This window comes from Zootoca vivipara, chromosome 14 (genome assembly GCF_963506605.1).
Source record: "Zootoca vivipara chromosome 14, rZooViv1.1, whole genome shotgun sequence".
Lineage (NCBI taxonomy): Eukaryota > Metazoa > Chordata > Lepidosauria > Squamata > Lacertidae > Zootoca > Zootoca vivipara.
Window position 1 is genome coordinate 31951744 of NC_083289.1, and position 15460 is coordinate 31967203.

The window sequence follows — 15460 nt, forward strand, 5'->3', positions numbered from 1 at the left end:
CAGGGAGAAACTCCCAGGGACTATGCAAAGGATTGCCAAGGAAGTTGTCCTTCGCGAGGCACCATCATCGCAGCCCACAGCTACACTGAGCCAATGGCCCATCTAGTGCAACGTCCTGCTCTCACAGTTGCAACTTTTCCTCATAGGGGAGTTGCTCAACCCCCTTGAACATTTTCCAGCTCTATAAAATCATTTTTCCTGAGGTGAGGCATGTATACCACCATTTGCCAACCTGTTCACCTCTGGATGTATTAGAGACTACAACTCCCATCAGCTCCAGCCAGCATGGCCTGCCAATGGGACATCTGATAGTCAGCAGGCAAAGGCTTAGCTAATCCTCTGCCTGATCCAACAGCACCATTTCTTGTGTCGTTGCACCAGCCCCATAAGCTTGCATGGTGGTGGCCCAGGAGAGGGCATTGTCTCCCATAGCTGCTGAACTCACTCACAGGGTTGCATCTGGTGCCTTCATTATACAGTTTTGGAGAATGCTGAAGATGCACCTCTTTGGAGATTGCTGAAGATTCACCACTTTGGAGAATGCTGAAGGTTCACCTCTTTGGAGAATGCTGAAGATTCACCTCTTTGGAGAATGCTGAAGGTGCATGTCTTTATCCTGGCCTTTGAAACGTGAAAAGTATAGTTTTAGGACTCACCCTAATCTTGTGACTTTATGTTGTTTTAAACTGTTTTTAACGTGTTTTACATTATCATGAACCACCTTAGGTCATCTTAGGGCAATAAACCAAATCATTATTCTAACAACGGTACTAATAACAATATTTAAACAGCTTGATCCTTTTGCACGAGGGCCTCCTGCGCCCATGCCAACAGCAATGTGTCAATCAGAAACCTTTCCTCTAAAAGGCCTGCTAGCTCAGGTTTCTGAAAAGGAGGCATCTCAGCTGATGCGCATGTCGATAAAGGTCAGCTTTAGACCCACTTACATAGAACATTTGACTTTGGCCAAGTGCAAACAGCTCACGGAGCCTCTCCAGTTTTATCTGTGGACACTCTGGATTTACAAGGGCTGCTGGAAGCTCCCTGATAAAAGAAGCACATTTGCAGTGCTGGTGGTTGCTAGCTAGCAAAGCGTGCCTGGGCTTGTGTAGAAAACATCTATTAACGGGGGCTAAATGAAGTTGTCTCCAACTAAAGAGATAACGGCCAGATGATGGGAAGATGTGTAGCTGAGTGAGAGGGCAACTGCCTGCCAGCCCCAAATGCCTCCATCTTTCTGGATGGGTCCCTCGTCCTCAGCCCCAGAGAGTCCCTGCTAGTCAGTGCAGACAATACTAAGCTAGATGGCCCAAATGGGCTCTTCCAAATGTCCTTTTTATTGCACATTCATGCTTATTTGTGTTCATGATGCGATCAGGGCAGCCATATGCAATCCCATTCTCAAAACCCTTTGCAGCTGAATAAGGGTTTGGACGGTCACACCGCTTCATTTCCAGTTCGTATCTCGTAACTTCCTGATAAAATCCTGCAACAAATGTTCTGGTTTTTGTTTCATTCCACTTTTGTTGCACCGTAGCCCCTTCTGGACAGTAATTATGTGGAAGAATTGGGGGAGCACCAGAGAGCAAACTAAAGCAGAACAAACCCACTGCTAATGTGTCAAGAAAAGTCCTGAAGTCCCCCACCTGATCCCTGTACCCTCAAGGAATGTCCCAACAGCTCTACTGTTCCCGAAGCTTCAGTCCAGTTGTTCCTGTGGCTTCCTTCATTGCAATTCCAAAGGAGCGCAGCAAATTTTGGGTGTGGTAGAAGTTGGGGAATCTGTATTCCAGCCCAAGTCACATATTCCCTTGTGGGCAACCTTCCGGTGCAGCAGAAATCCGGGATCGGCAGCCGTGTGACACCGGAAGTTGCGTAGACGCAACTTCCCGTGTCACTTTGCCCATCTATGGGCACAGAAAATGGCCGGCACCGGACGTCGTGTCTACGCATGTTCGGAAGTGCGTAGACGCAACTTCCAGGGTCGGCGCCGGCCGTTTTCGGTGCCCATAGATGGGCAAAGTGACACCAGAAGTTGCGTCTACACACTTCCGGACATGCGTAGACACGACTGCCGGCGTCGGCCATTTTCTGGTGCCCATAGATGGGCAAAGCGGCACCAGAAAAATGGCCGCCGACAGGAACCAAAATAAGGGAAATTAACGGGAGAGGAGCTGGAACGGGAGACCTCCGGGAAACGGTAAGGAAAAACAGGGGTTTCCCGGGAAATACAGGGTACTTGGCAGCTATGGCCTGTGGCAGACAGGGCCAGAGGCAAAAGTGAGAGGAACCATGGATGTGAATCTTATCTTTTGTAAAGAAAAAGCTACCCTGAAGCAGCCACACAACTGCCAAAGGTTTCCTCATATGCACCTCTCTCTGTCCTCCATGCAGGCAAGCAAGAGGGGCAAGGGTCATGGACATACCCCAGCTAGGATGAGGCCTACAAGAAGGGGGCGGGATATGACCAGTGTGAGAAGGAGTGTGGGTTGGAGAGGGGGTGCCAAGGACCAGGCAGAGAGGCCTGGAGGGCTGCATTCAGACCCCAGAGCCTGAGGCTCTCCAGACCTGTCACAGACCTACCAGCCTCTTACCTCACCCATCCTCTGGTTTTTCGGAAACCTTTGCAAAACACTGCTCCCACCTGAGTCAGTGAAGAAGTTCAGTCAGATGCTCACACGTTGTTAATTTATTCTTAAGTGTGCGTGCTTAAGCAAGCAGCCTAAACCCTAAAGTTCCCATCATAATCTCATTAAGCACATCTTAAAGGGGGAGGGGGATCCTAGAGGGTTCCCAGACCATCTGCAAAACACAACCTCAAATGTCATTTCCCCACCACCACCACCACCACCGCATTTAAGGCCCAGAGATCCTGCCCCGGGTCTGTTTATCACAGTACTAGGCCCCATCCGCACTATACTTTTAAAGCACTTTAAACAGCCATGTCTTCCCCCAAAGAATCATGGGAAGTGTACTTTGTTCAAGTGGCTGAAAGGTGTTAGGAAACCCCTATTCTTTTTTTAAAGAATTAAGTTTTTACATCAAGTTTAAGGTATATAAAACAAACAGAACAATAACAACAGCAAACAAGTGTGGGACAATCAAATTTAAAAGTCTGGGTGCTGTAGCTAATGGAGGGGAATAGGGGTCTTCCACCAACCACAAACTGCACTTCCCAGGATTCCTTGGGAGAAGACATGGCTGCCTAAAGTGTTTGGATACTGCTTTATGGTGCAGATGAGGCCCTGGTGGAAACAGCAAGCATCAAAGCACTTGTTCATGGGTTACCCTTCCAAATTTCTCTTGGATCCCACGTAGGTAAGCAGTCCATGGACACGCCCCCTCGAGAGAACAGGTGGGACCACTTATCCTATGTTAGACCTGGAGCCTGTTACTCTACGGCTGGCTTAATCAAATGGCCATTGAAGGTGATGTAGATGTCCGACTCCTCGCTGTAGATGCCATTCTCCCTCTCCCGCTTGAACATCCGCACCCAGACCTCGTCCCCTTCGTGGAGGTCGAGCATGAGGCTCTGGCTCTGCATAATGCTCCGCTCGCTGGGCTGCGAGTAGAGAATGGCCACCTCGTTGTCGTTCTTCATGATGTGGAGATAGGTTTCCTTGTAGTTCCAGGTGTGGACATTGAGGTTGAAAAAGTAGATCCCCGGCACATAGCAGAAGAACTTCCCCGTGAACATGTTGAAATGTTTGTAGAGGTTGACGAACTCGGTGTCGAAAGTGACGTGCTGGTAGTAGTCAGAACTGTGGAGGGGTTTCCGCCGGCCCACAGAAAAGGCCACGTAATGTTGCTTGCAGGAGTTTCCTGGTAGCCCAATGTGGCCTTTTTGCCCTTTCTGGCCGCTATGACCGCGAAGGCCTCGTTCACCCGCTTTGCCTTCCAGGCCAGAAATTCCTCGCTCTCCCATTTCACCCTTTTCACCTGAGGGCACAAGGAGAAGGCAGGTTGTGAAAGTGCTTATCTGCCATGTAGTTGTGGGCTGGAGGGTAGGGGTATCTGGCCAGGACAAAAGTTCAGGATTGCATTCCTGAATTGCAGGGTGTTGGACTAAATGACCATTTGCGTCCCTTCCAACTCTATGATTCTATAGAGGCCAGGCAAGAACATAAGAAGGGCCTGCTGGATCAGGCCAATGGCCCATCTAGTCCAATTTCCTGTTCTCAGAGTGGCCAGTTTCCCTGTGGGAAACGCACAAGCAGAGCCTGACCACAAGATCAGTTTCCCCTCCTGCACTTCTCAGCTACTAGTATTCAGAAGTGTTGCAGGCTTAGCCAAAGGAGACAGAGTATAGCCATCATGGATAGGAGTCATTGACCTCCATGAATTTGTCTAATCCTTTCTTAAAGCCATCCCAGATGGTGGCCACCACTGCCTCCTGCAGGAGTGAGTTCCATAGTTTAACTATGTCCTGAGTGAAGAAGTACTTTCTGAATCTTTTAATATCCAGGAGCCAGTCTTCAAAGCTAGAGTTCAGTTTGGGGACATGTGAAGTAAGGGGCGATGCCAATAAGGAATGGATTTTGAACAAGCGGCATTAAACATATCTCTAGTTTATATGAAGGACCACCTTTACCTGTATATGTGCCCTCATGCTGATATTTGCTTCTGGGGTCCTTCTGGGTGCCCACTGCTGAGATGGGTCAAGTTGGCATGCACACACAGTAGATCTCTGCCGGCCTCTTGGATGAGCTCTGCATATATCCCTCTTCAATGCTATCTTTTACTGAGATTGGAATCAGCCTGGGTGCTACAGAAAAGCTCCTTAAAATATTCTGGATCCTTGCCAGCGTTACTACTATATCTTGATAATTTCCCTTGCTAATTTCTTGGCTGTGTATCACTTTGTGAGGGGAAAGCCCTAAAAAGCAATTTAAGGGAAAACACTTTTAGGTGAATAAACGTTCAGCTGGGAGATGGAATTAAGGGATAAAGGTAAAGGTAACTAGGTCGTGAGGACGGCCCCTAGAGTCCTGGTCCATCCATCACCAGATTAGTCAGCATCGAATTGTTTGCAGCTGGGTGTGTGAATTTGTTCCACTGGAAAAATAGTACATTTGAAATGATATTGAGTGTTATTCCATTCCAACTGGTCATTATAGGAACTCTGTAGCTAAGAAACAGTGCCTGGGTTTGCTTTCTCCCCCTCCTCCCTCCAAAGCCTTTTTCCTTTTGTGCTGTGTCTTTTCAGTTATAAGACGGAGGACAGGAACCGTCTTATCATTGACATTCATAAGCCTTTGGTGGGGAGATGGGGGTGTTGAAAAGCAGGATTTATTTATTTTTTTAAAGCATGTTGCAAATCAATAAATAATCAATATCTATGGTTTCTGAATGCCATCCACACACGCTAGCTTCATCGCTGGACGCTGCAGACATTGAGTGATAAATGTGCCCACTTGAAGCGACTCTTGCAGGGAAGAAGGACTAACCTTGGACGGCTGCTTACCTTTCAAGATTGTGATGTTGATGGTGGGCTGGATCCTGGGCATGGCATAGACGGAGTCGCTGGTCATCCGAGTGTAGCGGGAAGCGGTGATGGAGCTGGGCTGCTCAGCCGGCCCACAGCATCGCACACATGATGAAACCTTCCGGGCCTCTCTCTTTGGGAAGGCTTTTTCACCCAGTAGTCTTGTGGCATGCAGAGAAGAAGCCAAGAGCAGGAGAAGGGGCACCCTCATCTTGGACTAGCCAAATGAGAAGGAAGAAGTGTTTTCCAGGGAGATGGAAGGGACTCGGGGCCACCTAACTTACCCTTGCATTGCAGGTGTCTTGCTGAATCAGGGACCACAACAACAACAACAACAATAACAACAACAACTGGTAGTGGTGGTTTTTTTCTGGCTGTCTTCTGAATTTATGCCTAATTTTAATTATTTTTATGTTCTTTGGCAGCCTTTTTATATCTCCATTGTCTGCTGCTTAAAAAACCATGGGGTTCTTTTGGTTGCCCTTTTCTGAACCTTTTCCAACTCAACAAAAACTCTTGCTTTAACTTTGTGGCTTTTTTTCTATTAAAAAAATGTTTAGGGGTACTCTCATTTTGACTCAAGAAAATCACCATTTTATAGTTCAAATTGGGGGGAAATAAACACAGTAAATGGACAAAAGTACAAAGATTCACAAAGTGTTTAGGGTTATGTGTACCCCTGCATCCCCTCAGAAAAACCCCCCCACTGATTTAACTTATTTTCTTCCACAAGACGCCTGATCCTTTTTCAGCTCAGGACTTTTTTGGGGGGGGGGAATGGTTTTCTGACACCTTTGCTTCGCATGCAGCTGAAGAAGATCGGTAGGAAAAGAGAAAATGCATCCAATCTATTATTAACTATTTTGCCAGAGAAACATCCACCCCACAGTCTCATTTATCTGCTGCAGCTACCTGTACTGTATATAAAATGATGGATGAGTGCAGCTGGCCTGCGGTGTCTGAAGATGGCAAAAACCGATCAAAGCCCTATTTGCTCACCATGACAGGTGCTTCAAGGATGCGGGGTAGTAAAAAGAGTGATGGGTGAAAGGAACCATCCTGGGGTCTGAGACACATATTTTGGCTTATTAAGTTGTTGTGGAAAATAAAGGCACCTTCTATTAGTCCCGAAGTCACTGTGTTTAGTTTCCCCCACTTGCTCCTTAACATCAAAGATTTGAAGGAGCACCTGCCTAGCAGTCATGGGGCATTAGCAGGAATACGCTAGAGACTTGTAGTCCAAGATTTGGCTTGTGAGTTCAAATCATTATGTGGAATTATGTGTAGAGGCTGGCCCATGAGGCCAAAGAGGGACGCTGCCCCACCAGTCTCAGCCTGCCCTCAACCAGTCCCCATCTGCCTGTTTTCTTACCCTTGGGGGGGGGGGGTCAAATGATGTTTGCTATTGCTTTGTTCCTTGAGAAGGCAGGCCTTGCATCTGCTGAGGATTAATTTTTGAACTTCTGGAGCTCAAGGACATCACACCATGCTCACACTGTACCAGAACAAACATTACTTAGTACGGATAACATCTCAGCTTACTGTGCTTCTCGGTGTCCCCGATATAGGGAGATACAGATCCTTCAGAGGTGAAGTGATCGTCATTTTTACTTGCCACGAACTCACCCAGTTTAAGCTCGTCGTTTTCCCCTGTGGCATTACTAACGATCCAAAAGCTTGGCTGTCCTTGTGGTTTTATGAGAGGGTGTCCTAGAGAAACTGAGAAAACATCATCAATTCATATTGGGAGCCTGTTAAGTCCCCCGTTCTAATCTCACCTCCAGTATGAAGCTCACTAAAGGTAAAGGACCCCCTGACCGTTAAGTCCAGTCGTGGACAACTCTGGGGTTGCAGCGCTCATCTCGCTTTACTGGCCGAGGGAGCCGGTGTACAGCTTCCGGGTCATGTGGCTAGCATGACTAAGCCGCTTCTGGTGAACCAGAGCAGCGCACAGAAATGCCGTTTACCTTCCCACCGGAGCAGTACCTATTTATCTACTTGCACTGGCATGCTTTCGAACTGCTAGGTTGGCAGGAGCTGGGACAGAGCAACGGGAGCTCACCCCTTCATGGGGATTCGAACCGTCAACCTTCTGATCGGCAAGCCCAAGAGGCTCAGTGGTTTAGACCACAGCGCCACCCACATCCCTAGGAAGCTCACTGGGTGAACCAGTCACCAGCATGGCACCAGTGGTCACAATCACACCCCGATTTCTTTTCCTGGCACCCATGTTTGAGCAAAACTCACACACTGACTTCCCGTTTGATCACAAAGTGTTGAGGGTGGCTACCTTTTTCTTTCTTGAAAAGTACATAGAGCTGAAGGAGGAAGTTGGGAGAGTAGCCCTCTTTCCCACTCCCATGTGATTTTCATGGCTCAGATAAATTATAGTGGAAGTTATAAGAGTTGTGTGGCCCCCATGGCACTTGCTCAAAAATCCGAAAGGTTGGTACCCCTTCCCCCCGCCATCTTAAAAAAATCACCCTTTTTTCAGACTCTGCTTCCCGATCTGAAATAAGGAAATAAGAATACTGCACACATGCCCCTATATTCACAGCTGAATATGGGGACATAATTGCAACTTCATACTTTTGGGTACTTTTTTGCTATGGCAGTCCAAGCAAGGCATTGTGGTTGATGTCTTGCTACCACTGGAAAGAGAAGCCCCAAATGTCCTCTTCTCTGTAGTATTTAGTAACAGAGTACATGACAGGACGTCTTTCCATTATGAGTTTTCTCACCTCAATCTCTTTTCTTTGGTCTGCTACTTTCAGGGGTGGGGAAACTCAGAGTGCAATGGCATCACATCCAAGAGCTCAGTGGTATTTTATTATTATTATTACTACTACTACTACTATTATTATTATTATTATTATTATTATTATTATTATTATTATTATTGTATACTGCCCTTCATCCACAGAGCTCAGGGTGGTTCACAACAGAAAAATATACCGGTAATACAAAAGCACAACAACATACATGAAAAAACAAGAGCAAAAAACTCAAACCCATAATAGTATTGAGAAAGAGTGAGGGTCAGACTTTGTATAAGGCAGCTTCCTGTGGCAAAAACTGGGGCACCTTTAGGCCTGATCCAGCAAATGAATCTTAAAGTCTATCTCCCCTTGGCACAAGAAAGAGTCAAAGAAAGGCTTGGAGAGGGAGTTAAAGAACTAAGCTGATGGCCAGGGGCCGTTTCTGCCTTCCAAAAGGCAAGGCTGAGATTACATTTCTCTGGGAGTATTCAAAGCTGATCATGTTATTGAGAAGAAATCCTTTTCTTTGAAGTGGAGGAAAAGGGAACCAGACCAATTGCTGGCTCGAAGATTATGGGAGTTTTTTCATTGCAAAGTCAGGAAACACAGCGGGGGTTGTTCTAAAATCGATAGTGGTGTTAATTTGAAACTGGCAAGTACTTGTCTTTTGTCATGGTGACTTCTGTTCTTAGGAACAAAGTAATCCACTTTATGCCAAGTCAGGCCATTGGTCCAACTTGCTCAGGATTTCCTACACTGACCGGCAACAGCTCTCCAGGGTTTCTGGCAAGGGCATACGCTTCAACAGTCCCAATTTTCCCAGGAAAGCCCCAGAATGTCTAAAGCCATCATGGCTTCTGTTTTAACCCCAGGGGCGGCGCCCAATTTATCCCAGCCAGTGGACGGGGGCAGAAGTGGCATTGGGAAGGAGACATGAGGGCATGTTACCTTTCCAGGACCTTCTGAACTACAATGCCCATCGGCCACCCAGGTTACCTTGCTGTGGGGTGGGAGATCTGAAGGGTCTTCCTTAGGATTGATGAGGAGGAAGTGACATCACCACCACCCCTGCGGAGGAAACAGAGCTGTCTCCTTCACTCTGTCTTCCTCTTGGCTTCAGAGCTTTCCATGGACTGGGGTCACTTTCCTCTGTGCGTTTGGGCAGACAGCAGGGGCTAGCGTTGGTTCTCTAGCACCGTGTTGTTGGAGCCACAAAAAATGGTTGGAGATTTTGGCAACGAAGCTTCGACTTCAGAAAAGAGGTGCAGGTACAACAATGGTCAAAGTGTTTACAGTGTTTTCTGCTGCTTCTGGGAACATCCTGCTGATATAAGTCCCTCTACCACCAAATGTTTTTGAGACATTTTGATAGTGTTAGTAGCCAAAGCAAGTGGTGGTTCAAGGATTTTTGGGAACTGGTAGCTGCATCTGCCTATTTTTATTACACACACACACACACACACACACACACACACACACACACACACACACACCATGCAACTACTAAGCTCACTTTTCATCTTCCCAACTGGATTTCTTCATGCTAAGCTAGGATCGTAATGAGGCACTAGAAATCCTCCCAAAGGGGCTGTGTGACGACAGCCTTGCATTTTAGGTATATATTAGGTCCTGTGTGAGTGCCTGGAGGCGGTTGGAGGATGGATGGCGGTTAACGGATTGAGGTTGAATCCTGACAAGACAGCAGTACTGTTTGTGGGAGACAGGAGGCAGGCAGGTGTGGAGGACTCCCTGGTCCTGAATGGGGTACCTGTATCTGGACTCACAGCTGGGGTATCTGGACTCACAGCTGTCCATGGAGGCACAGGTCAATTCTGTATCTAGGGCAGCTGTCTACCAGCTCCATCTGGTATGCAGGCTGAGACCCTACCTGCCTGCAGACTGTCTCACCAGAGTGGTGCATGCTCTGGTTATCTCTCGCTTGGACTACTGCAATGCGCTCTACGTGGGCTACCTTTGAAGGTGACCCGGAAACTGCAACTAATCCAGAATGTGGCAGCTAGACTGGTGACTGGGAGCGGCCGCCAGGACCACATAACACCGGTCCTGAGAGATCTACACTGGTTCCCAGTATGTTTCCGAGCACAATTCAACGTGTTGGTTTCGACCTTTAAAGCCCTAAACGGTCTTGGTCCTGTATACCTGAAGGAGCATCTCCACCCCCACCCTTCAGCCTGGAAACTGAGATCCAGCACCGAGGGCCTTCTAGCGGTTCCCTCATTGCGAGAAGTGAGGTTACAGGGAACCAGACAGAGGGCCTTCTCGGTAGCAGCACCCACCCTGTGGAATGCCCTTCCATCAGATGTCAAGGAAATAAGCAGTTATCCTAATTTTAAAAGACATCTGAAGGCAGCCCTATTTAGGGAAGCTTTTAATATTTAATGCTTTTAATATTTAATGCTTTTAATATTCAATTGGGAGCTGCCCAGAGTGGCTGGGGAGACTCAGCCAGATGGGAGGGGTATAAATAATAAATTATTATTATTATTATTATTATTATTATTATTATTATTATTATTATATAGGAAGGCATAGGAAAAGAGGGTATAGAAATGGAAAAGGCACAGATTTCCTGCATTATTGTGACACTCATTGTAATGTATAATTATCATTATTTGTTATTCACATTTTTGCACTCAGGTGTCTCAAAGTGATTTACACAATAAAAACAGAAACAGCAGTTCTATACATGCAATGAATAGCCAGGTTTTGCCTGATGGCCAAATTAAGATGTGAAATTAAGCATGCAAAATACTAATAATACTAATAATTAATATTAATAATTAGTCATCAAAGTAGTATGTATTATGATTATTTTCTTATTAATCTCCTTCCACAATGCATCTCAAGGTGATGTACAATTTAAAAAAAAGATAAAAAGAACACAAAAAACAAGAGAAATGTGTGTGTGTGTGTGTGTGTGTGTGTGTGTGTGTGTGTGTTGCCCGTATTTTCCTGCTATTTCTCCATGGGGCTCAAGGTGGAAGACATAATTTCTTCCCTCATCATCAGGCAAGGGATCCTGCACTGTCCACAGTCATACCACAAGTAGGTATCTTCTCCTGGGGGAAAGCTTTGCCTGTTGAATTTCTGCCTGTCATGCAGCTGTTAATAGCACAGGAGCCCTACCAGAAGGCAGGGTGGCAACCCTAGTGGTCTGTCTTGGGCTGTAACAGAGAGCTGAATCATCATCTCAACACATTAAAGTTTTTTTTAATTCCCGTTGAGTCAGAAGCAGAGCTTTCCATTACAATTATGTTCCTAGCAAAGGGGAAACCTGGGTTTCATACCATTTCCAGCCAAAAGTATTGGCTAGCAATGATCCCTCACTTTTTGTTCTTTTACTAGTATGGAAAAGTGGATGCAAAGTCAGATTTGCTTTACTGTTTCTTGAATGTATGCAAAGTTGCATATATTAGAGGAATGTGTGCATAAGAATGGAATGCATACATTAGTGAAAATAGCATATTGTTTCAGAAATTGGGTGCCCCCCCTTCCATGCCGACTAGTAGTGAGATTCCAGGGGGTTCCAGGCGCTCACCCAGTGGAGGCTGTCATAGCTTTAAGAAACATGCTTTATTCGCCTATTTACACCTTCAGTCTGCATGGAGGGAGTCCAGATCTTTCAGCATGGTCATTTCCAGCAGACCTTGTCCCCCACAGCAGTGCAGCACCGGAGGCAAAGGCATCTCTCCCAGGCAGCCTTCAGCCTGCCTGCCCAAGATGGATCTCTGCCTGCTCTCTCTCTCTTCTTCTATCCAGCACCCCTTGTTCTAATCATGTCTCTCTTTTCCTGACACCTCAAACACACACCACATCACCATGGCAACCTTTGTCTGCCTAGGTCCAAGAATTCCTTTCCGGTGGGCCATCAACACCTTTTGTCATGATAATGCCTCTATCCCAAGTGAGGCCCTGGCTTGGAAAGGAAGCTTAGCCTGTCTTTTTCCACTGGCTTCCAATCTTCCCTTCAATACGCCAAATAATCAAAATCCTATCATTTATTAATTTCTAGAGTTTAGGGGGGGTGACCCCCCAACCTATAACAATATTTTTTTAATGCATTGTGTTTGGACGAATGTCCTGCAAAAAATGTATATATTAGGCACAAGAAGATGCAAATATAGGCATATTAGGGGAATTATTCCCTACAATGCAGGCAACGTTTAAGGAACACACACGCAAATGCAGAGAACTGAACTGGTAAATGGAGGTCGGAAAAAAGTTGGACAAAGAAGAAACTGAGAAACTGAAATTGACAGATTCCTCAACCTCTCCCCATTGGAAAGGACAAGGCAGTGGCGGAGCTTCATGCTTTGGCACCGGGGGGGTGGAGAGCAGGCGGGGGCAGGGCTGGTGTGGGTCATGGCGTGCCACCCACCTGCAGGGGCATGGCGTGCCACCCACAGGGCTGTAGCGTGCTTCCTGGGGGCGTGGCACACCGGGATCGTGCTGCCGGGGTGGTGCACTCCCCCCGCATTCCTCTCCTCCACCAGTGGGACAAGGTACTCTGCATGACTTCAGAGTGTTTTTCATGTTTGCGTCATGGTATTCCTTCTCTTGGCCCTACAGCATAAAGTAGGGTTGCCATACGTCCGGAATTTCCCAAACATATCTTTTTTTTTTTTTTTCACTGTATCTGAAGAAGTGTGCATGCACACGAAAGCTCATACCAAAATAAAAACTTAGTTGGTCTTTAAGGTGCTACTGAAGGAATTTTTTTATTTTATATCTGGAATAATGCAGTCAACAGCAGTGTCCGGGCAGAAATTGGCAAAACGTCCAGGAAAATCCGCAAGGTGCCAGTTTTGCCAAATTTCCATTTGAAAAAAAAAATAGCTCAAAAACTTTTCCTTCTGGATTTTCACTGCTTGGAATAAGGCAACTCTATAGCAGAAAGCCATGCATCTAGGACACGAGGGGACAGGACATTATGACCCTTGGGTAAAAGAGCTTCCCCTCCTTCTACCAGAGCACTATACTACTCTGATATCTGCAACAATAGGCCATTGCTCCTGCCTTGGAGGGTGAGGGTGGCACCTGTGGAATCCTTGCCAACAGCAGTTCAGAAGAATTCGGCAGAGAGCCTCCCCTCCCCTCCCTGTCCAGGGCTGCTCTTTTCGTGTGACTGCATTAGCATGGCATTGATCCTGAAAGTCGATATCACCACCCAGTGCAAGGGAGGCTTGCTGTGACGGGAGCCACAGACAGACGCAACAGGAACCCAGCACCAGTCTATGCAGCTTTGATGGAATGAGGCAGGAAACCAATTCTGTCAATGATTGCTCAGCTGATCCAGACAGGTTTTCTGCTGCACAGTAGCGGGAGGGGAAAACCTGCCAGACTCCCCCCTACCTATCTGGGATGCAACCTTCCCAAATCCTTCTTGATTCAATCTTGTCTTTGGCAAAGTGGCTGATGTAGTATATAGGGATCAACAAGAAGAGGCCCCAGGGTGGAATCTGCCTTCTTCCTTCCCCTTCCAACCCCAATTCATGTCAGGAGTAGGGATGGGGGAAGACATTCAGTACAGTTCACATTTAAAGGCAAGCCTACATAATTTGCACTCTCCCAAACTAAATGTGAGTTGAAACTCAGCCATCCTTCAGAATTCATACTTCTCTCAATTTTGCAGCGCCCTTCTTCAGCCAAGCAATGTGTGCAAAAATGCATATATTGGGGGAAATTGAAAAGAAAAATTGTGATATCAGGGGATTTCATTCCATGTCTTGAAAACATGCTTGACTATTCCATATAGAAAGGAAAATATCATACCAATGTAATCTTCCATGAATAAATCACCTGAATTATATGCCCATTTTTGCACCTCTGTGCAGATCAATCCAGAAAAAACATCATCAATGCCACAATTACCCCACTGACAGGTCACAGGGATGAACAAATCTGTTCATTTCAGCTTCTCTTGGTTTCTCATTTTTCCAATCTTAAATTCAGTTCCCCCCGCCCTTTCCGCAGCAGTTTGAAAAAATCTCATGAAAATTCATCAGCATTTGAGTGCATATTTTTCCTTAAAAATATATATTTTTTCTATCCAGTTTTGACTAAGGCACACTTTGTTGCAGGCAACATCCCCTACTATAATGCATTTTCGTATGTTGTTTCCACCAATATATGCATTTTTATGCACGCTTTCCTCTAATATATGTATGGCTGTACACACTGTTTGATTGGACCACTACATCACAAAATTTGGATAAAAGTGCATTTCAAAGAATTATACCTGTATGAATTAGCTAGTTTCTCATTAAATTGGGAACAAAGTCAAATTTCTCCCCCGATCCTAGTAACAGATCAAATTTCTCCCCCAATCCGTAGTAACACTTCAAACTCAAAAACTTGAGCAACCAAACTGGTGACCTTCTCGGTTTGCCACCCCTATGAATTCCTTGGCATAAGCTTTCATTCTGTTGCATATCACTAGTTCGGGTGTCACACAACTTACCTTTGTGACTCAAAAACTCCTTTCTCCTCAGCTTCCTAGCTGCCCTTTGCTCAGCCTGGAGATCTGAGTGCTCCCTTGTTCATTCAGGGATCAGACTTGTGGTTTCTCCCGCCGCCGTTAGAAGCTCCCTTCCTGGTATCCAAACGAAACACTGGGTAACAAGCCAACTTCTTATGAAACTCTGTGGCCTCACATGGCCAGCAGCTCTCAGGAAGATTTTCTTGGAGTTGCTTGCACACACATCCAAAATGATGTTGTGGGTTCAGCTTCTGCATCTTCAGGTTAAAAGAGGAGGCTGAAAACTTAACCAGACCAACGTCTTCTGCATCCAAATGGTCAAAGGGGAGACATGTGGAATTCATTTTCCTTTGAGAACTAGCACCACTTAGAAGGTCACTTTCCCTCCCAAAAGAATTTATTAATGTGATCGACAGATGTTCTCGGCTTTGGCAAGGGAGTGAACTTTCCAACCATGCAACGTGCATCGGAGTCTTGGATCAGCACTGGGCTGAGAATATACATTCTACAGTGGTGCCTCACAAGACAAATTTAATTCGTTCCGCGAGTCAATTCATTTTGCGAAAAATTCGTCTTGCGAATCGCGGTTTCCCATAGGAATGCATTGAAAAAAAATTTCGCCCATAGGAACGCATTAATTAAATTCCAGTGCATTCCTATGGGAAACGCTGATTCGCAAGACGAATTTTTCGCAAAACGAATTTGTCTTGCCATCAG

General features: G+C 46.1%; 1 protein-coding gene across 2 annotated transcripts; it reads right to left on the bottom strand.

The window, feature by feature from the left end:
- Positions 1-2995: 2995 nt before the first annotated feature.
- On the bottom strand, positions 2996-15187 carry LOC118092827 (complement C1q tumor necrosis factor-related protein 1). Of its 2 annotated transcripts, XM_035131423.2 has the most exons (4): positions 14726-15187; positions 7112-7204; positions 5465-5702; positions 2996-3939 (listed from the first exon to the last, which is right to left on the bottom strand). In XM_035131423.2, exons 2-4 carry the CDS (start codon positions 7142-7144, stop codon positions 3392-3394), a joined length of 819 nt encoding a protein of 272 aa, XP_034987314.1. In that variant the 5' UTR covers positions 7145-7204; positions 14726-15187; the 3' UTR covers positions 2996-3391. The 2 variants fall into 2 exon arrangements, with proteins under 2 accessions (XP_034987314.1, XP_060138444.1); XM_060282461.1 differs by lacking the exon at positions 14726-15187 and having other exon boundaries at positions 7112-7422.
- Positions 15188-15460: the final 273 nt, after the last annotated feature.

Bases quoted from the DNA above. Each gene is read 5' to 3' on its own strand.
- LOC118092827 (XM_035131423.2), bottom strand. From the start codon at position 7,144: ATGCCACAGGGGAAAACGACGAGCTTAAACTGG. The intron at 5,703-7,111 runs GTGAGTTCGTGG...TCATTTGGCTAG, and splicing joins AAACGACGAGCTTAAACTGG to TCCAAGATGAGGGTGCCCCT. The intron at 3,940-5,464 runs GTAAGCAGCCGT...TTGTGCCCTCAG, and splicing joins CAACATCACAATCTTGAAAG to GTGAAAAGGGTGAAATGGGA.